Raw genomic sequence first — 21,490 nt, 5'->3', positions numbered from 1 at the left:
AAGAGGATACTGATAGTGTCATGATAAAGAAGCATTCACTTTTCTTTCTGAACTGAAAAACGACGTCAAGATATGTAAGGGAAATAGTAAAAAAAAAGGAAGAAATAAAATGGTATTTAAGGGAGGAAAGTATTTCTTTAAGGACGTTTACTACATATTCTTGGATATAATGGGCAAGTGGAAGAATTAGTGGGAAAGTCACGGTAACAACTAGTGTACAGGAGAAGAAAAGGTGAGAAAAAAAGGCAAAGGAAATAGGTAATGACAACGATAAACCAAGTAATGCACCATCGTTGCATTTTTTTTCAAAATAATTTCTTGTACGAGAAGAGTTTGCTGCACGCGTAACAAGAGGAAAAGTAATGTGGTTCACGAAGAAATTTGGGTGAATGTTTACTAGAGAGAATAGTGCGTACGTAAAGAGTTTTACAGACATATCGCACCTTGTTTAGTTTTCAATTCCACCCTCCTTATCTTGCTCCTATTTTTTTTCTTTTTTTACGTGAGTCTTTGTTATGGTTGTTGATGATATTTTCAGTAGTCGTAGCTTAAAACGACGTTGGGAGAAGCTAGTGGAGCTCCTTAACATGGTGTTTATCAGAGGTGTTTCATTTTTTCCTTTTTGTACGTGTCATCTCTCCCTCTATACACACATACACACACACACATACGTCTATATATATATATATATATATATAGTCAGGCAGAAGCAGAAAATAGAAGCTTGCGTATACATTGTTGCTTGCAGTTGTGCGTATGTCTTTGTTATTACCTAGCAGAGAAAAAGAGTTTTTTTTTTATTCTTCAAAGTTTGTTTTTTAAAAAACCACTGGTCCAATTGCTCCCCCGTTACCTTTGCTTATTATTTTATCATCCTGTTTCACCGTATTTCCTTTTGTTGTACTTGTCATACCTTTGAGTTTGAGAGTGTGTATTCCCCTTTCTTTTCCTAAGTTTTTTTTTTGTGTGTGTATGAGTGAGGGAAAGTGAATAAAGTATATGTTGTGAATCTATCTCTCTATATGTCTTTATGTTCGAGTGAAGAACAGGAAAAAAAAAAGAGAAGTGACAGTGTCTACAACTCTTTTCAGTTGGCGATGGTGGTTTTATTTTCGTGAGAGTCAATGTTCTGTGCCGCCTACCCTTCTACTGCTGTTGGTTTGCCTAACTTTCTTGTGTAAGGGACCCAATGGTTTTCTTTTCTGTTTCCACCGTCTTTTTTTTTAGTGATTTGTACTGATTCTTTTTCCAAGTTTTTTTTTTGTGTGTGCTCTTTTTTTTTTTTAAATTGCTTTTCTTTTTCCTCGATTCGTTTTTGTTAATCTTTCTTTTTTTCCCCTATATGATCTTGTGGCAGATACTGGTGCTCCTCTTGTTTTTTCTTTGTAATGTCTTCATCGTATTTCTCAATCTTTGCTTTGCTTTCCTCTCTTTTATTGTTTCTTTTTCTCTTTATATTATATTATATAGCAGTAAGCCGCAGGTACAGTACTCCCACTGGGGCGGAGGAGAAGGGAGAGAAAGAGAGTTTTCTCTCTGCATTGGTTTATATCACCGGCGTCTCACCACCCCAATCCCACTGCTTCTACAGTGCAAAGGAGAAGAAAACAGGAAAGAATCCTCAACGCGTAGAGAGCGACACGCACTCAACGAAACCGAGTAATCAATCAGGCGATCAATAAAGAATTATATATATATAATATACAAAAGAAAAAAAAAGCTATCCAAATCAATGGCATCCCGTCACTCCGACCAACCCACATCACAGAAAGAAAAACGTGGTACCCCTAGGAGCAATGATACCGATAGTGTCTTCGGCTCCCGCCGGGAATCTGCAGTACGGGAGTACATCCGTAGTCTCCCATCTGTCTTCGAGGGTGATGCGAGTCCACCGCTTGTGGATGAGATGATGCGTATGGAAATAGAATTAGCACAACTCGACCACGATGGACTCAAACGCACCGTGTTGTCCAGCACACAACGCTGCAATGATGCACTGCACGAGTTGCTTGAACAAGAACGATTGCTTAGTGATGCATTAGCGGAAGTACGCCATTTGGAGTTGCGGCTTCGTGAAAAGGATGAGGAAATGGAAATGCTGCATGTACAGTTGCAGGCCTCGGATGATCACATTGAGTCACTTCTTCGCGAAAAGGCTGATGCACTACGCAAGTTAACAGATGCAAAAAGTGAGTTGGCACGAGTCAGTAGAAAAGCTGCGAACCTGCAGCGTGATCTGGATGCAAAAACAAAACGTGAGAAGGAACTCAACGAATCACTCGTCAGTACACCTCGAACGACGGCGGCAGATACCACACGTGTGTCTGTGCATAGTTTGCCCACTACTTCTGCTGATCAAAATGGTGAGACTTGCCGCCCCTCCGTAGAGCATGATGCAAAGGTAAAAGTAGAGTCATCACCTGAACTGCAGGTTAAAACAGACGCCTCCGATCGCATTCCTTTACGAGCAAGGCGAACAACAACAAAAACAACAACAACAACGACGGCAACAACGACAGCAACAAGAGCCGCTGCTGCAGGAATAGCAATAGCAGGAGGAACAGCAGTGTCGGGAACGACAACTGGCAGAGGTTCAGGAGTAGATGTAGACTCGCAGAAGCGTGAGGGGGAAGTTCAGGGATCGCCATTAGCACAGGTGGAAGGAGGTGTGTGTCCTCACTGTTGTGAGAAGAATAATAGTCCTTACAGTAACAATGTAGAGCGCACAGAGTGGCGCAAACTTTTCTTTGAGAGTCAACGGCAAAATAAATTTTTAGAGAAGGAGCTTGCCAAGGCGCGGGCTCACAGCACGGGTGAGACCAGTGGTGTGGATGCTGTGTCGCAGTCAACAAAGCCCCACATTCGCACCCTCACACAAGACTTGCAGACGCGACTGCGGCGAAGTATGGCGGAGTTAGAGCGAGTGGAACGTGAACTCGGCGTAGAACGGGAGCGGGGCCGTAAACAGAGTCAACTGGAAGTGCAATTGCTAAAAGACGTTGGTAGCCTCGCACGCAAATTGCGGGCACACGAAAATGCGAAGAGTGCACTGCGGGCCCAACAGCGGGCGGATGCGACTCTCTCACGGGAGGAACTATTAGAAGAGTTGGGCCGTTATCGTGTGGCGGTGAATGCGTCAACAGCGGCCCCAACCGACGGTAATGTGAACAGCAATATGAACAGCAATTCCAATGACAAGGCGAACACTAATAATAACAACAACACCAGTAGTAATAACATCAATGGTGGATTGGTTGGGGTTACTGCTGAGGCGGACATCACCGCCGATCTCGCCGCCGCCCTTCAGGAGGCCCTCGCGGTGAATGAAACACTGCGGGCGGAGAAGGATTGCGTACTGGCGGATAAAAGGATGCGGGAGGCGGCCTACGAGGCGGAACTGCGCAATCGCATTGCCGAGATGGATGAACTCACCGCCGCCCTGCATGAACTGCGGGATCAGATGAAGCTGCTTCGACAGCAGCGGCCATTGACCACCACAAACATCTCATCAAAGGAGAATGAAGTGGGAGAACGCGGATCGTCTTCAACGCCAGCAGGACGAGAGGTTAAAGGAGGGAAAAATGCCGTTGCAGATGCAGTTCAGCAAAAGGAGATGCCGTTGCACATATTGTCTCCAGACAAGAATAGTAAGTTTCGTAAAGTAGATAAGGGCAATGATGATTCAGGTGCATCGTAGAAGACTCCGCGGATGGTCAGGCTGTGAAATATTTATGGGAAAGAAATGGAAAAATTTCCTGCGCACGCAGTGCTTTTGATACACAGCTCTGACTTATTCAGCTTCTCTAGAGTAAGAAACAAAAAAAAAAAACGAAAAAGCAAAATAAGAAAAAGCAAAACAACAAAGAAAATGTTCGGGACCTGGAGAGGGGGTGGGAAGAGAATATATATATATATATATATATATATATATATATATCCAGAACCAATGGTCTGTCTCGTGAGAAGAAGATGCATTCGCGCAATGGATGAAGAAAAAAAGAAGGGAGACGGCATACTGCTAAATGTATAGGAAACCCTTTTTTCGGTTTTAATACCACCCCATATTGTTGTTTTTCTTTGTTCTCCTTCTCTTGGGTGGGTCAAAGAAATGTCACTTCCTTTTCACCCTTTAGGGAAGAGACAAGAAAACAAAACAAAAACAAAACGCAAGTAGGAATAGCAACATAGTTGGAGGTAAAAGGGAAATCACTTGCGGTGAAGGATTGAATCTTTCTTTATAGTGCGAAGTACGTTTATATCTTTTTTTTTATTCTAATGTCGTTTCTCTGTTCTTTGTTTTTTCTATCTAACTGTTTTTTTTTCTTTTTTTGTCTTGCTTACTGTATATGATCTTGCATACATGTTTCTTTGCGAATGTGTATGGTCTGCTTTATTTTTGTGTTGTTGTTTTCTCATTTATTGTTGTTATTCTAATGATGTAATTTCGAGAAATCTCTTCTTCGTCTTTCTTTCTTTTAATGATTGACTGTGTCATCATTTTTCTTTTTCTCTACTGTGACGTGAGAGTGTGTGACACACACAGTGAGAAAAAAATAATATGGGGGAAGAGGAAGAAATTGGAAAAAGAAGAAAAAGAACAAGTGGAAGGTGAAGTGTGAGAGTGAAAGTGAAAGTGAAAGTGAGAAAGAGTAAAGCAAAATGTTTGTTTTTTTCCCTTAATGAGTTAGAAGGAGTGTAACAAGGGCGAAAAGGCGAAAAAGGAAAAACAAGAGAGCGGCAAGAATAAGAGAATTGGTGAAAAAAAGAGCAATCAAGGTTAAAGTGTTGAGAAAATAAAATGAGATGTGAAACACTTGAAGTGGGAAAAAAAAGAAAGAGAACAAGCATCGTAACTACAAGCTTATGAGAGAATGTTTGCTTTTTTTTCCCCACGATGTCAATTACGTGTTGATGTTGTTGATGCTCCTAAACGCTAATCTTTTTCTGACTCCGCTGTCTGTTACTGACCTTTATATTTTCTTTACTACTACTACTACTACTACTACTACTACTATTATTATTATTATTATTATTATTATTATTATTATTATTATTATTATTATTTGTGTCTGTGTTCTTTTTTTTTGTTACCTATTGTGGGCTCAGAACTGTGATGTGAAGAGCAAAAAAAAAGCGAAAAAAAGACAAAGACAATGGCTGTTTTTTGTACCTATTGCTCTGATTCTATTTTTGGATCTCTGTTTGTGTATTATTATAAGTACACCTTTTTACATTTCTCTTTTCACTCTTTCTTTGTCTAATTATTATTGTTATTATTATTGTTGTTATTGTTACTTAAAAAAAAAGAAGGGAACATAGAAAAACAGATACTAATGACGTATATAGATTCACGTACATCGCTGAGTGCCACTCTCAGGTCTCTTCTTCCTTCTCTGCAGGATGATACAACGGAGGAGGCTATCATCACCACACTTCTGCGCTGCTGCCAGCAATGGAGAATCACCACAGAGTCGGAGTTGTTGCTTTTATTAGTAAGTGATACCGCGTTTGTGCGAAGACGCTTGTTAACAACTCTCACACAAGAGCATCGCCAACAGGCATTCTGGTATCCTGCAGATGTACAGAGACTTATTGAAAAAGTTCTACTGGCTATCAGTAGACATCATATCTCACAGAATATTTTATCAACACCAGTAAGGGTAGAGAGAGGAAATGATATCTCTTTCGCATCAAAAAGTGTGGCAGATATGCTTTTACCTGTTACTGATTCTGAAGGGTCTATGTCGACGAGTTCTCTTCACAGTGATCCTCGTTTTTTTACAACAGGTTGTCCTTCCCTGGATGTACTACTAGCTGGTGTTGGTGTTAGTGGTAGTGGTAGTGGTGGTAATGAATGTGAAGGGGATACAAACAGTAATACCATTAACGGAGGTTTTCGTGCTGGACTTCTTACAGAAGTTTATGGTGAGGCGGGAAGTGGGAAGACACAACTCGTCTTGCAATGTCTACTCCACTGTGTCGCGCGACAACAGTGTGAAGAGTGTAATTTCAATATATTACATAAAGACTGCGGCAGTGAGTTCAAAAGAGGTGTTGCCGCACTATATATTGTTTCTGAAGACTTTCCAGCAGCTCGTCTCAGTTCATTGGCAGCGGGTGCATTGGAGATGGAAAAAGAAAGGGCAACTAATACAGTTTCTCATCTTCCCTCATCAACTGTTGCACGTTTTAAGCTGCTCCTGGATGAGGCAATAACTGTGCGGTCTGTTATGGCTGGAATGCATATTCGTCGCATTACCGGTCTAAAGGATTTGATGCAAATGCTTCATGATGGAACATTATCAAATGCGTTTCACACTTTAGGTGGTCGTGGGGTAATTGTTGTGGACTCTATAGCAGGAGCTGCTGTTACTCCGACTAGTAATATTACTACTAGTAATAATACTACTAGTGATGGAGTTGACATTGGTGTTGTTCCTTCTTCCTCTGGGGAGGTACTGGCGGTGGGATCTCTTCTAAAGACATTCGCCGTCCAACATGGAGCGGCAGTTGTGGTTACCAATCAAGTTCGTGCCCAATTGTCTTCATCCACTGCCGCTTCTCTTACTACAACATACACTTCATCTGCAGCGGTGGTGCCGGCGTTAGGCCTCGCCTGGTCGTTGGCTCCGCACGTGCGAGTGCAACTCCGCCGTTCTGCAACTACTAATACTACTGCTACTGCTCTTGGGATTGCCGTAGATGGGACACATACTTCATCTGCGGTGATGGCAGCAGAGCGGCGACTCACAGTACTCTCAGGCCCTGCACACCCGCCTGTGTGTGGTGTGTACACGATTACAACAGATGGTATTAGATGTGATTCCTAAGAGGAATGGGAAGTGAAAATGACGTAGAAGGGACAGTATGGCAATGAGAGGGGGGAAAAAAGAGATGTGAAGAGAATGAGGGGTCGTCGGAAATGTGTTATTCATATATGGAGGCACTGTGTATATTACCTTTTTTTGTGTATGTGTGTGTCTCTCTCTCTCTCACTTTTTTTTTTCACCTTCTCACTCACTCACTCGAATCTTGTGTGGGTCCGTTCAGATTCTTTTCTCTTTTATTTACTGCATCTCTTCATTTCCTAACCCTCATGAATTCCGTTTCTTTTTTTTTTTGAATTCTTATTGTTTTTCTTTGCTTTTGAAACTAACAAACGAAACAAAACCAACGTCTTAATTGAACAATGCAAAACATCCACTTTATTTCGTTTCACTGAGAATTTATAGTTTTGGCTTTTTTTTGATCATTTTTCGTTCTTTCTTATTGTTACCAGTATGGTATTGTAGTTATTGTTTATTATTATTATTATTATTATTATTATTATTATTATTTTGGTTTCTTCATGACTTCTCGAAAATGGATACGCCAGACACCCTTGCTGATGCAGTTGTTGCTTGTCTGTGTGGCTGTGCTTTATCTTGTGATGTTACAACCCGTTGTAGCAGAGAGGAATGGAAAGTCTCACTCGAGACTCGTTGCCTTTGCAGATTTGCATGGTGATGTGCACAACTGCCGTTTGTTGCTGCAGGCGGCGAATATTATCGACGCCGACGATCGCTGGATTGCTGGCAATGCCACTGTTGTACAATTGGGTGATATCGCCGATAGAGGACGTCACAGTCATGAGATTTATGATCTATTTGAGTCATTAGAAATACAAGCTGCCGAGGCGGGTGGGGAATTTATTTTTCTCGTTGGTAATCATGAACTCATGAACCTTCTTGGGGACTATACATATGTGCATAAGGATATGATGACGGTGTTTGGTGGAAAGGCCCAATACGCGGCTGCCTTTAGCCCCACCGGTGACTATGGATCGTACATTCTACAGCATAAAGTCGTATTGGTGCGTGGGGGTATTGTCTTTGCCCATGGCGGCATCACCCCCCTCTACGCCGCCAAGGGCGTCGACGGCATTAACGCCGCCTTCCACGATGGATTTAACTGCCAGGACCAACAGAATAACAATGGTATTAATGCGGGCCCGCACGCCTGCCACCCCTTCCGGGCCGCCGACAGCCCCGTGTGGAGCCGGCAGTTGGTGTACGACGCCCGGAAGGGCGACTGCGGCCTTCTCACGGAGTCCCTGCGGCTCCTCTCGGCGGCGGAGCGGGCGGCCGGGCGTCCCCCCGTGCACGCCATGACCGTCGGCCACACCATTCAAGCCGGCGGCGGCATCGCACTTCTCTGCGGCGGCCGCCTCATCGCCGCGGACGTTGGCCTCAGTCGCTACGCGTGGAGCGGCGGCGGTCATGCCGCGTTTGTCGAGTTTCCGCCGCCGCAGCGAACGGCCGCCCCGCAGTACCCGTACGGCCGCGGTGTGCGGCCCGCCGTGGGGGACCCCCACACACAGAAGATACGCCCACCCCGCAGACTACACACACCGCAGGAACAGGAAAGGGAAAGTCATGAAGCAGTCTTGCAAAAACCACCAGCTGCTGTGGATGCACCATCGCCATTAATGGATGTGAGTGTAGAAGCACCCCATACCGGGTTGGTGGACTACGTGTTCTTATTCCTCCTGTTTGCAATTGTGGGGTCACTTTTCGTATTAAAGACATGGAAGTCACTCGTAAGAGTTTTTCGTGTTAATCTAAAAGAAAAATGATGTGTAAACGTTACTACATTTTTATTAGGCATTGCATTTTTTTTTGGGGGGGTGGGTGGGAGTGGGCGTGGTATACAACCTCTCGTTAAATTTCCGCTTCGGATCTTTGGATTCTATACTTGTTATTTACATCCATATATACACGCATATGCGCATCAATGGCAGACAAAGTAATTAGAAAAATAATATGCAAAAAGAGAATTAGAAAAGGAAAAAAAAAAAACAACAGAGAGGAGTAGGCAGACACATTTCAGTCGGCCTTACAAATATATATATTTAGTATTCTTCATGATTATTTTCATGGTTTCTTGAGTCTCAGTGTCTTTTTTCTCTAGTTTATCAGCCGCAGTATTTTGGGTTTTCTGCATTTTTTTTTTTGCGATTGCTATTCGTAAGTTCTTGCTCCATCAATTGCTTTCAGACACTCTAGATTTTTTTTTTCTTCCCCCTTTAGGTGTTGAAACACCTGGGGTAAATAAAAAAAAGGCGAAACATGCCTTTTTTCCTTTATTTATTGCATTTTCTGATTTGACAACAATAGTAATCGTAGTAAAAAAAAAAAAGATAGAAAAAGTGCTCTTTTCTTTCTTGTTTTTTTTTCCATCTTTCTTTCATCCTTCAATGTTTATCCTCTATAAATTGTGATAAGGGAAATAAGTAACTTTGTGGGTTGCAGTTCTATTAATATACATATATTTTTTCTTTCTTATTAGTAGTAATAGTGACCCACAAGGAAACAAGAAAAAGAAAATATGCTCTCGCAGAATGTCGCCAAATCGACGGTTCCGTCGTATTATATGATTCGTACGAATCTCCCTCAACGGAAGCCGTTAAATCAATGGGAGGGTGTTTACTATTACAGTGGTATTAGTAAGCGTCAACGTCATCTTATCTTATTACAAAGAAAGCGTGACCGGGAGGCGCATATGCGTCTATTTAACGTCTCTAGAGAAAATGTACTACGAGGACTAGATACTGATTCAAAACAACATCAACAACTCGCTACACCAAATACTCAGTTGGAATTTGCGATTCAATTGGCGCAACATGGTCTCTATCAACAGGCAAGTATTATAGTAGATCAGTTACACCAGCAACGTGCACTTTGTGCAAATCAATATGCTCTTTTTATAGATGCTCTCGCAGCTCCTCGATTAGAAGAACGTATTTTACATTGTGACGCACAATGTGATCCTACCTTGACGTATAAATTTCTTGGTGATGAGAATGGGGAAGAACGGGCACAAGAGGCGCATCGGTGGTTTAATATGGCCTTCACCTCATTGGATATGGAATGTCGAAAACGAGGTCATCATATTCCACAAGGAACATCTACAGCTACACATCTTGTTAACGCACTAATGCGTACTCTATTAACATGTGGGTATACCAATGTTGCTGCAGTGCCTGATGCAATATATGATCGAATGGGAGCAATGGGTATATCACCTACTATAACCACTTATGAATTGGTCATGCTTGCTCTATCATTACAGGGTAATACGAAAGAAGCTGAGAGTGTCTTTTCATTTCTGCGTAGTCATCATAACGAGCATGTGACTATTGGCAGTTTCAACGCACTTCTTTTGGGTCATCGTGAATGTCGCCATTATGATCGTTGTGATGCCTTATGGCAGGAATTGGTAGATCGTCGCTGGCCTCGTGCATGTGGACTAACGGCGGAATTATATTTGCGTAGTATTATAGATCACTCCTACACACCGACGAGTTCCCCACTCCAGCGCTTTGGTAATATTAACGCAGTAGAGAAGAAAAAGGTTCCACTCGTACTGGCACAGATGGACGATCTCGGTATTCCACGCACACATCTCTCGCGTCCTCTCACAGACGAGATTGAAGACGCCCTGCGCCGCTTCCGCATATACCGATCACGACACTACGAGTGGGGACGAGCCGTGAAACAATTTGACTTTATTGAGTTTCGTCGTCGCAATGGCTGGATGTATGATTTACATCTCATGAAGAACACAACGAAACAGGTTGGGCCGCTGCGTGATCCAACTCAGCCAGATGCTGCTCAGGTCGCTGTCGCCACAGTGGAGCTTCCCGCCTTCTTTAATGAACGCCCAGCGTGGGAGCAACCGCCACTTGCTGAGTTGCTGCAAGTTACAGAGACACGTGAACGAAATGATGATGTTCGCGCAGGTGATATGTACTATGATGATACTCGGGCAGTACATGATCGCTCTCCAACGTGGATGAATGAAGTTCCAGAGACCCGTTATGATCGTCTGTATGGTGTAAACCAGCCGGATATTGCAAAGATTGGCATTCGACGCCACCTCAACACAGAGTACGTTAATCGTACCGAGGTACTGGAGCGTGATGCGGCACTCATAAAGAAAACACGCAGCAGTGGAAGACGCCTTCGACAAAAGGTGGAACTCGCACGTACACACCGAAATGCAGCCAACAGTGCAGCAGCAGCTGTGGCTTCATCATCTACAATGTCATGTTAGATAACTCGGGTAAGCTGTAATGTTGTGGTTTCTCTGTCTTATCCTTTTATAAGGCCCTTGCACATCTGTTTTTTCTTCTTCTGCAGCTGTTTATCCTTATTTTTGGACTTTTTTCTTAGTATTGTGATCGTACCTCTTGTTGCAGTTATAACAAATAATAATAATAATAATAATAATAATAATAATAATAATAATAATAATAATAATAATAATAATAATAATAATAATTATTATTATTATTGGTATTGTTACTGTTATTATTATTTAATGTTATTTGGTGATATTGTTGTGGATGTTTTCTTTGTAGCAAACTAGCTGTAGATTGCAGACTTGTCTTTTGTCTGCTCATTGATTTCGCGCCGTACTTTGTTTTCGCAGTCCTTAAATGAATCCTTGAGCTTAGTTATTTACCACCACATTGGTTTACTCTCTTTTTTTAAAAATTGGTTTCTCTTTTAACTGATTATTATTATTATTATTATTATTATTTTATTTGATTGCTAATTTTTTCTTTGTTTTTTTCCTTTTCTTGTTTTCACTGGCCTCTTTAGTAGCAGCACCACCACCAAGAAATTTTTTTTCGTTTGTAGTGCTCCTAGAAGCAGCGATTGTGGCCTAAGGAAGGGACACACAATATTGGTTGAGTTAGACAGACAGAGAAAGAGACAGAAAGAGAGAGAGAGACTACAGGTTTATTACATTATATTATCATTTATAATAATATAATATAATATTAGTATACCTAGTAGCCTATTGATATTGCTACTTTCCTGCAATACACCAATGGGACGGGGCAAGGGACGTGCGAAGGGCATTGATGTGACCAAACACATCTTCCAACCCACTGGCCCGTCGGATCTCATCGCTGTGCGGGTAACCCCCGCGGAGGTCATTCACGTCGTGGAGGAGGATCTCAGCCCAACGGAGGGGTCCGTCCTCGCCTTCGCCTTAAAACGGGAGGGGCGGATGGAGGCCCCCGTCAAGTTGTGTGCAAACTGGAGACAGGGCGCCTGTCATAGTTACGCCGCCTGCAACAACGCCCACGTAAAGGCGTACTTTGAATCGCCCATAATGCCGACTGTAGGAAACACAAATACAAATGCAAATTCCACTCCATTGGGGAGCCCAGTACAACGGGCACGAGAGGATTGGAATCACCTTACCTTGCAGCAGCAGCAGCAACAACAACATCATCATCATCACTCCCACAGCAATCACCTGCAGCAGCAGCAGCAACAACAACAACAACAACAACAACATCATCATCATCACTCCCACAGCAATCACCTGCAGCAGCAGCCACAACAACAGCAGCCAAATAGCAATTCGTCAGATACAACCCGCGTGTCTGATTACAAGACTTCAGCTACTATTTCACACAGTACGCCGATACCGGTGCCGAGAAGTCAGCAAGTTAACAGACAGACACCCACTACAGGTGGTTCATCCGCTGTTATGGGTACTCCGAATAATTTGTCGCAATGGAGCCGTAAAGTTTTGGGGAATAGCATCCAACAAGGAAATTATCCACAACAGTATTCAATGCAAAAGCAACTGCAGCCGCATGAAATGATACAAAAACAGTATGTAGTTTCACAGACTCAGGGAAGCTGGGGTGGTGGTCAAAGGGGGGTGTCGGATGATATTAATTGGACGACGTCCAACAGTGCACCAGTAGTTGAGACCTTTTTAGAGGCCGCCTCACATAAGCAGCATGGGAAAAATGAATTAACAAATAAGGATATTCACTGCGGCTCCAGTAATAAAAATAATGCTATCAACACTCCCAGTAAGAACACCAATAATAACAACAACACCATAAACAGCAACAACAATGTTTTTGCTTGCTCAGATAGTGCAAATAGGATTCACCTTACTGGACCAGAGAATCCTACTGGAGTCCTTGTAGATAGTCTATGGACCAGTTCAGGACTCGAACAAAATAGTGTTTGTGATGCCACCTGGGGTGTTGGGGGTTCTGATACCTGGGACCTTCATCCATCTGGTATTTTAGCAGGAGAATCAACAGGAGGGATAACATCGACGTCACCAAGAATAACGTCAACAGTAACTCCAGTAACAATGACAACAACAACAACTAGAGCCTTAAGTACAGGAGGAGTGATGGGGGATGGAACATCACTTTATATGGGAAATGAATTAAATGTGACAAATCCGGTGGATTCACGTGGGGATCTCTGGGGTTCGTTGTCTGTCAGTAATAATATTAACTCTATGGGAAGTAGTAACAAAAATGCTGGAATGGCATCTCCCTCTGAAACGCTGAAAAATCAATTACTGCGTGAGTTAGTTGGTGCTAGTACCGATACTCCCAATGCCTCTTCTATATTTGGCTCATTGCGAGGTGAGAGTCGGACACCCATGCAGAGCAGCAGTACTTTTTCTCACCCAGATAGTGGTAAAACAGCATCTGAACTCTTCTCTTTGTTAGGCGCTAGTGAAGAGAGGACCACTGCCAGCAGTGTCACCTCTACACAGTTACAGGGTGCCCCCACTATAGAGGAACTCTTGTTGCTTCTTACCACAGAAGAATCAGATGGAAGAAATCAGTAAAATTGTGTTTTTATGTATGTATTCATGGAAGTATACATATATGCGCTTATTATTAAGTGCATGACACACACTCACAGACACCGAAGGCAGTAAGAAAGAAAGAAAGGAAGGAATTGGTAAAATGAGCGAATGATTGAGAAAAAAAAGGATAGAATAGAAATGTAGAGGTGATCAGATCATATTTTCTGTACAATGTACAAGTGTGTGCCACTGCAAAGTGACATGTGATGAGTTGATTTCTTTATTTTTGGTTGAATCGAAGCGTTGCTGGGGCGTTATTCGCTTCATCCCTCTTCTATACCCCGAACAGATGCATTTCTCTGTTTTTGGATGCTTTGCCATTGATGTTTCTAGGTGGTGTGAAACAAATGGCGTTTTTTTTTGTTTTGTTTTGAATGAATGAATGTTTTTTTTTTTTCGTTTGCGTTTGCGTGTTTGCTTGAACGCACAGTGACGAAGGAAAGAAAATAGAGGAAAGAAACGCAATATTAGAGGAAGGAAAAAGGAAGAAAACTTTGACGAGAATAACAATAAAGGGAAAAAAGGAAATAAAGGTAAAATAAAAGAGAATGAAACCAGAAATGTGAGAAATAAGAATGGAGGCATATATAGTTTCCGCAACCTGTGTGGGGATAAGAAAGGAGCTTACAAGGCGCGATCTACATACAGTTATAAATTATAGTTCTGCATCGCGTAACTGTAACATATATATATATATATTTGTGCTTTTCTGTGTATATAGTGTTTCAATCTTCTATTGCTTCTCTTGTTTTGTTTTTTTGTTTTTTGAGATTTTTACGAACTGTTGATTATGTCGCATTTTTTTCTTTTTTTTTTGATCTTGATCGAAGGACGATATACAAGAAAAAGAAACTTTTGTTGTTGCTCTTTCTGTTTTTGCGTTAGTGAAGACTTGTGGCAACTACACTTTTCCCATAAGGGAGAAGATTAAGGCGCGAAAACTACTGCCGCATTATTGTTCACTTTTATTTTATCCAACCCTCTTTATTCTTTGTTTTTTTTCTGTTTTTTGCTTCTAATTGAGCTTATTATGCACAGCTTTTTCTGCATGCATCATCATTGTTATGATTAGGTGTGCTTGTATGTTTGATTTGTGTTTCTTTTCTTTTTTATTCTGTTTGCATTTCCGGTGTTATTATCATTGATAGGAGTAATACAACTACTAGTACTAGTAATACTTCTCCACCTGGAGCAGACTACCACCTGTGGAAAGGGGAAGAACTGTGATCCTTGTAGAAACTAATAGAATTAAGGAGGGGTAAAAGAGGAAAGAAAGATAGAGACTACTTCATATAAAGCCTTAAAGTGAGAGAGAGAGAGATAGCCATTAGCAGGGGAGACGTTAAGTTGTTTTTACAACCCCAAAGATATCTTATTTCTTTCTCCCTTTTTTTTCCTTTCTTGTTTGTAGCATTTTCTTGCATATTTGTGCTCTTTGTCCTTTTATTATTCTTAATCGTGGCGTTTCTGTAAAAAAAAAAAACATCCATGCTGGATTTACTTATCGCTTGCGGAGAGCGTTCTGTTGAAAGTAACAAATGCAGTGAGTTTACCTCATTACTGCTGCTCTCGCGACTCTTGAATGAGACTTCAGAGAAGAATGAGCAAAAACAAAAACGACAACAATGTAATGAAGAAAAGTTAAAAATGGAAGAGGTGTCGGTATTTACATCGCCGACATGTGAGGTTGTACAAAATAATACCGAACCGCAGTTGCCTAGTTTGTCAACTCCTCCTTCTTCTGCTGCTTCTACTGCCACTTTTATCGTTGCTAATAGTCGTAGCGGTAGTGGTGGTACTTCTATTGCCGTGCTGGCCTCTCAGTCGGCGGCAACGCAAACAACGTCAATGGAATCATCTAAAGGTGTTCTGGAGTTTCTCACAACGGCGAGTAGCGATGATACATGCAGTGCTTTTCCTACACTGCGGTTTCTCGGCGCATTGCTTCACAATGATACGGCGATAATTCCCCCTTCTTCATCTTCTTCTCCCAATAATAGTAATAATAATGATAATAATAATAATAATAATAATAATAATACTAATAATAGTTCTACGGCTGCTGCTGTTGCTATTATTGGGAGTTCCTCTTCTGCTAGTATTTCTATGGAGATGGACCCTCCCATCCTCGAACACACCATGCGGGCCTCCACCCATTGGTCTTCTCCTATTCCTAAAACCTCTACTAAAACTAACAAGACGGTTGTTACAACTGGTACTACTACGGACAATACTACTACTAATACTACTACTAATACTACTAATACTACTACTACTACTACTACTACTAATACTACAATAGGGGCTGTCAACGGCGTGCCGCAAATAAGTACAACCAGGCCGGTTTCTGCCCCTGGCGGTGATTCCTTGAATGCACGTGTGTCGTATGCTGCACGGTACTTGGAGCGTTTACACTTTCGCAGTCCCGTAGTTGTGCGGCCACCTTCCTATTCACACTCTGCTGACGATAATGGGAGTGAACAGAGTGTGGAGTTGTCTCAGCTTATGCGGTGTTATCGTAATCTCGCGGAGCTACCACCCAGTCATCCGGTATCGCGTGCTTGGATGAATGGAACTGGACTAGGAAAAGGCACAAGAACAAGAACATCAAGAAGAACAAGAGCAGCAGCAGTAGCAGAAGCGGCGCGTAAAACAGAAGAATTATCGGCTTGTGGTTCAACTAACTTTGGTAATACTATTAGTAGTAGTAATAGTAAAAGGACACATAGAAATAATCTTCACACAGATGTATCTGGCATGGCAGTACGCGTTTCCTCGGCTCCGGTCAAAGAAAGCCCTTATAAATTGCGAAGAGGTCATGTAAGAAATATTTGGGATATACGTCAGAAAGTAGTGGAACCACGTCAAAACTACGAACAAGAAAGGGAGAAACATTCTTATTTATATCCTTATATGCCACAACAACAACAACAACAACAACAACAAAAGGAACAAGCTTATCATAATAATCCTTCCTCGTCTTTAATAATAGAGGGTAGAGCGATGCCCATTCCATCGCGGGCCCCACCTACTGTTCTTGTAAAGCACCTCCGTCGTGGAAAAGTTTTCACGGGATGATTGACAAGGAATATACAATGGACATGAACTGTACAAGTTACCAACTTGCTAGTGGTGACGTTGCAGAGATCACTGAGTATTTCCCAGGCTGTCTCATTTTTATTCCTTAGGAATGGTGTATATATATATATATATATACATACTACTGTTACTGCTGCTCCTACCAACACTTTACAGTTGTATTTTTTATTCTTTCTTCTTCCTCATGACTAGTTCACCACCATCACACACGGAGAGAGAGAGAGGAGAGAGAGAAAGACTCCCATCCATTATACACAAGGGAAAAAAGAAAAACAGGTCCGTAAACAAATTAAATAAATTAAAAAAACAACAACCAACAAGCAAACAAGCCAAATTAGGCGTGATTAGTAATGGGAGCTGAAAACTATGTGGAGGGTGACCTTGGTGCTGTTTTCAATCAGGCGGAGCCACTCACACTGCCGGTTGTTGTGCAGCTGCTGCGTGGTCGGCGAGACACCGGTGATGACACAGACGCCGATAATCCCGCCATGACTCTCATTGAACGCACCCGCGGGCAGGTGGAAATGATGCAGGAAACGTGCGCCGACGAACAAAGCGTCCGACGCGTCATGCGCATGCGGCTGCGTCTCCGTGCCGAGAGCGAGAGTGGCTTTGCAAACGCACATCTGGCGAACTTTGTGTTGGACGGGGAGGGGAAAGTGACGGGGGTGCGGGGGCCGGCCGCTCACAACGGCAATGAAGAGGCGGGAGACGAAAACGCCCTCAAGTCGGCGCGGTTGAAGTCGTTTGAAGTCGTGGCGCTCGCAACACTGCGGCCCAAGACAGTGGAGGAGGCGCTCGTACTGCTGCCGTCCCTCTCACGCTATGAGGTGAATGACTTGAATCTCGCTTTGAATACGCTGGAGTCCATTTGAGTGGGGAGCGCCGTTATATGACCTCTTTCTCTTTTTCTTGTCGTTGTTCTTGTTATTACTATTACTATTGTTTTTATTATTACTACTCCGTTTTGTCAGTTGTCACGTATTTCCACCCACACCACACGTTGCGGGAAGTGCAGTACTCTCTTTTCTCTCTTTGTTTTTCTTTTTTTTTTGTTTGTATTTCGAAGTCCTGGTTGATGCTATAATACCCGTTGTGGGGTAATACCGGAAAAAAAAAAGACAAGAAAAGGAATAAAAGAATAAAAATAAGAGTAAAAATATTGACCTTTGGTTACACTGTTTCTTTTTTTTTTCATTATTTTTACTCTTTTGCTTCCTCCTATTCCTGGTTCTTTTTTTTTCTCTTTCCTTGTTCTTCCTTTTTTGGTCTTGTGTGAATCGGTGTGTGTGTGTGTGTGTGCATGTGGGAATACCACGTGCAGAAAGGGAGTAATAATTATCTCTAATATAACTACGTACGGAATTCAATACAATTTGAAAGAGGGTTATCCATGTTAGTAGAGAAGGAATTGAGGGAGCGAAAAAAATGTAGCGTTGTACACTTAGAAATGCCTGTAAAGAGACGAGGTAGACGCATTGCGGTTTTATTGTTTCTTATTTTATGCTGCATTTCTTTAATGGTATCTGTGGCATTTTTTGATGAAGGTAATAGTGTTGAGAATACGATGATGCCTATAGAGTCTCAATATAAACAAGAAAACACATCTAACTATAAGGCAATACAGGAGGAAAAAAGACTTTGGGACCGTGAACGGCAACAAGAACAAATTTTACAGTCACGATTTACAGGACTTTCTACTGGAACTGCAATGTTTAACGAATCACTTAGAACTCAATTAGAGGATATTCCACAATGTCGTGCCCTTGGTAAACCATTTCTAGATTACCTACATAAGTATCTAATAATGCATTATTATACTCCTTTTAAAAACGACAACGCAGCACGTCTTATTTATTCATGTGAAAGTCACAAAAGACGTCATCTTTGTGGTGGAATGGGTGACCGTTTTCGTGGAATTATTACTGCGTTTTGGTTAGCACTTCTCTCACGTCGTCGGTTTGAACTCTATCATCCTACACCTGTTCCACTTCAGAAGTTTATGCCACCTTATTTAGTAAATTACATCCCTACTCTGCGTAATAATATCTCAAGAGGACAAGGGATCATTCCAGATGAGCATTCTCCTAAAAAATATCGAGAATCACTTTCTACTTTGATAACTACAGCTCCTATAAATTTTCGTTTAATGAGAATTGAACGACATAAAGCTTATATATTACAACAGAAAAATGCAAATAGTTGGAAATCAGAGCGACCAGTTTATGGGAGTAATGAGTGGTGGCTCCCGCGTTATGTTGTACAGGATATTCGAGTACAAAGTAATTCAGCGGGTATTGATGGATACTTATATAAAGACCAAGAGTTATATGAAATAAAAAAGCGTATACTAGGTCTTGAATGGTGTAATATTTCTTGCTATTATGGTTGTTTAAGTCATATTCTTTTTCAACCTGATGATCGTGTTTGGGGTGCGGCAGTACAAGTTCTTCGTGAATCTAAGGATGAAACTTTTTTAGCCTCTCTTTCTTCAGGTAAAAAAGTTAAAGCTGGTGGAGTGTTACCTTTTGTTAGTTTACAAGTAAGAATGGGTGGTTCATGGGCTTCTGGTTTACACGTTCCTGAGTCGGTTCGAACATTTCCATGGTCATTACCGTATTTCTTCGCTATGACTCGTGAAGTGGTAAGTGGAGAGGCATGGCGTCGTCGTCCTGATCTTTTTCCATCTAACTATCAACTTCGCGATACATTTCTGCATAATAACTCTGTTGTACTCTTTGTATCTTCTGATTCATCAAGGTTTGTGGAGGAGGCAAAACGTTTACTTGGTGATAATCATAGTGTACGCGTTCTCTCTATATCTGGAGATTCCTTTCAACACACGGATACACTAAATCTTGCAGATGTACGGGGTCAAAAAAGTGATCAAGTTGAAGAGGATGCGAGAACTCGTGCGTACTTTTTAACCCTTCTCAATCATTACTTGCTAAGTATTGCCTCACACTCTATCATGTCACAATCTGGATTTGGTGACACGGCTTTTTGGCGCAGCCGTCAAGTAGCAAGCGCTATCTTTATTGAAGTACAACGTCAGGAGGCATGGCAACATCATCTGCGTTATAGGGATATTAATAACAACACCATAGAGGGATCTGGAGATAATAGTGATATTAATACTGACAGTACAATTGTTTTACGCTCTGCTGAAGTTGTGAGTAGTCGTATTTTACACAACCTTCACGCCCCACCGACAACATTCTACTCGTGAGCTGTTTCGAGGGGGGAATAGTGCGGTTTGTTTGTCTCTCTCCCTCTCTCCCTCTCTCTGTGTGTGTGGAAAATCGATAAGGTTGAGGGGTGTTTTCTCTACCCTTTTTCTTTTTACTCTGGAATGAATTCACTACGTTTGGTAATAACGTGGATATGCTTCTTGTTACGTATATTTTTCGCTGTTTTTTTTTTGTTATTTATTTTCGTATCGTACATGGAGAGTACCTGTTCCGTTGCTTTCTCTTGTTCTTTTTTTTCGCTGTTTTCTTTTTCATTGCGTTATTGCTTCACAGAGAAACATGTGCAACCATTAAAAAAATAATATCTATATATTCATATATTTTTCGTTATGATTATTAATACTGATCTATCAACTTTTTATTATGTTTTCTGTTGCGTATTTTCATGTTTCTTTTCCTCCCTTCTTTTATTTTCATCTTTTATTTTTACAGGGTGGTGCAGGGAAATAGCTTTAGTTGTATATTTTCTTTTTTTCTTTTCTGCTATTTACGGGGTGATTGTGTTTAGAACGAATAGGCGAAAAAACGAAAGATGAGTACTTTCAAGCGCGAAGACCTCTGTCGTGTCTTCTTTAGTGATTTATCCGAGCAATGTGATGAGGATCTTATCTACGAACTCTGCACGCAGTTTGGTCCAGTGGCGAATATCACGTGGCCCATGACTGGCAATCTCGGCGGCGGTGGGGCGCGGCACATGACCTTCTGCTTTGTGGACTTCCGCAATGCGGAGGATGCAAAGTACTGCTACGAGGCCCTCCACCGCAGTCGTGTGAAGATGTTCGGCAAAGAAGTGCGGGTCTCGCACGCCAGCAGCGATCTGCCAGCGCGTGAGAGCGGCGGCCGGCCGGCGCACAACCGCCACGCGGTGCACGAACTGCATGAGATCGGCGCGAAGGTGGTGGTGCGGGGCGTGGACCCCGCCGTGACGGAGTACGAACTGAGGGCGTTCTTTGAGCAGTTCGGGAAGTTCGCCGTGCCGCCGCGGATGCTGCGGGACTTTGACGGCAACTTCCGCGGGACGGTGGTGCTCTCGTACGACGACTTCGCCGCCAGCGACCGCGTGATTGACGAAATGCACCAGAAAATATACCGCGACCGGCCGATTGCCGTGCAGTACGCCGAAATGGCCGACGGGAGCGGCCGGCGCCACGGCGGGGCGGAGGAGCGGGCGAACGCGGCGGTCTTCCGGGAGGAGGCGCGGCGGCATGCGGAGCGCATCGCGGAGGAGCGGGCGGCGGCGGAGCGGCAGCGGGCACGGAAGCGGCAGGAGAACGTGGCGTGGGCCGCCGGCATCGACGTCCACGCACGCAGGCACAGACCATAATAATAATAATAATAATAACAATAGTGATAATAAAAATAGTAAGGAGAGGCATTCCTCAGCAATGGAATACATACACACCCCGGTACACCATTCGCCAATGCCATCATTTGCTGTCATGCTTATTATT

General features: G+C 42.5%; 9 protein-coding genes across 9 annotated transcripts; all 9 read left to right on the top strand.

The window, feature by feature from the left end:
- Positions 1-1,732: 1,732 nt before the first annotated feature.
- Positions 1,733-3,697, top strand: LSM04_006059 (uncharacterized protein; the record flags this gene model as incomplete). The annotated part of the gene is made up of 1 exon (XM_067336022.1): positions 1,733-3,697. The coding sequence occupies one exon, from the start codon at positions 1,733-1,735 to the stop codon at positions 3,695-3,697; it is 1,965 nt and encodes a 654-aa protein (XP_067192607.1).
- A 1,636-nt stretch (positions 3,698-5,333) lies between these two features.
- On the top strand, positions 5,334-6,830 carry LSM04_005746 (DNA recombination and repair protein Rad51-like; the record flags this gene model as incomplete). Its single annotated transcript, XM_067336020.1, has 2 exons — positions 5,334-5,847; positions 5,893-6,830. 2 exons carry the CDS (start codon positions 5,334-5,336, stop codon positions 6,828-6,830), a joined length of 1,452 nt encoding a protein of 483 aa, XP_067192589.1.
- Positions 6,831-7,348: 518 nt separating this feature from the next.
- On the top strand, positions 7,349-8,614 carry LSM04_008261 (Calcineurin-like phosphoesterase domain; the record flags this gene model as incomplete). Its single annotated transcript, XM_067336019.1, has 1 exon — positions 7,349-8,614. The coding sequence occupies one exon, from the start codon at positions 7,349-7,351 to the stop codon at positions 8,612-8,614; it is 1,266 nt and encodes a 421-aa protein (XP_067192741.1).
- Positions 8,615-9,366: 752 nt separating this feature from the next.
- LSM04_004854 (uncharacterized protein) lies at positions 9,367-11,094 on the top strand (the record flags this gene model as incomplete). The annotated part of the gene is made up of 1 exon (XM_067336018.1): positions 9,367-11,094. The coding sequence occupies one exon, from the start codon at positions 9,367-9,369 to the stop codon at positions 11,092-11,094; it is 1,728 nt and encodes a 575-aa protein (XP_067192553.1).
- Positions 11,095-11,877: 783 nt separating this feature from the next.
- Positions 11,878-13,668, top strand: LSM04_000581 (uncharacterized protein; the record flags this gene model as incomplete). The annotated part of the gene is made up of 1 exon (XM_067336017.1): positions 11,878-13,668. One exon carries the CDS (start codon positions 11,878-11,880, stop codon positions 13,666-13,668), a length of 1,791 nt encoding a protein of 596 aa, XP_067192311.1.
- Positions 13,669-15,177: 1,509 nt separating this feature from the next.
- LSM04_000406 (uncharacterized protein) lies at positions 15,178-16,767 on the top strand (the record flags this gene model as incomplete). The annotated part of the gene is made up of 1 exon (XM_067336016.1): positions 15,178-16,767. One exon carries the CDS (start codon positions 15,178-15,180, stop codon positions 16,765-16,767), a length of 1,590 nt encoding a protein of 529 aa, XP_067192297.1.
- A 371-nt stretch (positions 16,768-17,138) lies between these two features.
- Positions 17,139-17,663, top strand: LSM04_006456 (uncharacterized protein; the record flags this gene model as incomplete). Its single annotated transcript, XM_067336015.1, has 1 exon — positions 17,139-17,663. The coding sequence occupies one exon, from the start codon at positions 17,139-17,141 to the stop codon at positions 17,661-17,663; it is 525 nt and encodes a 174-aa protein (XP_067192634.1).
- A 518-nt stretch (positions 17,664-18,181) lies between these two features.
- Positions 18,182-20,017, top strand: LSM04_004577 (uncharacterized protein; the record flags this gene model as incomplete). The annotated part of the gene is made up of 1 exon (XM_067336014.1): positions 18,182-20,017. The coding sequence occupies one exon, from the start codon at positions 18,182-18,184 to the stop codon at positions 20,015-20,017; it is 1,836 nt and encodes a 611-aa protein (XP_067192542.1).
- A 554-nt stretch (positions 20,018-20,571) lies between these two features.
- LSM04_007321 (RNA recognition motif domain) lies at positions 20,572-21,363 on the top strand (the record flags this gene model as incomplete). Its single annotated transcript, XM_067336013.1, has 1 exon — positions 20,572-21,363. One exon carries the CDS (start codon positions 20,572-20,574, stop codon positions 21,361-21,363), a length of 792 nt encoding a protein of 263 aa, XP_067192686.1.
- Positions 21,364-21,490: the final 127 nt, after the last annotated feature.

The sequence above is a fragment of the Trypanosoma melophagium genome (assembly GCF_022059095.1).
Source record: "Trypanosoma melophagium isolate St. Kilda chromosome Unknown ctg2segment0, whole genome shotgun sequence".
Taxonomy (NCBI): domain Eukaryota; phylum Euglenozoa; class Kinetoplastea; order Trypanosomatida; family Trypanosomatidae; genus Trypanosoma; species Trypanosoma melophagium.
This window is presented reverse-complemented; position numbering and strand designations above follow the sequence as displayed.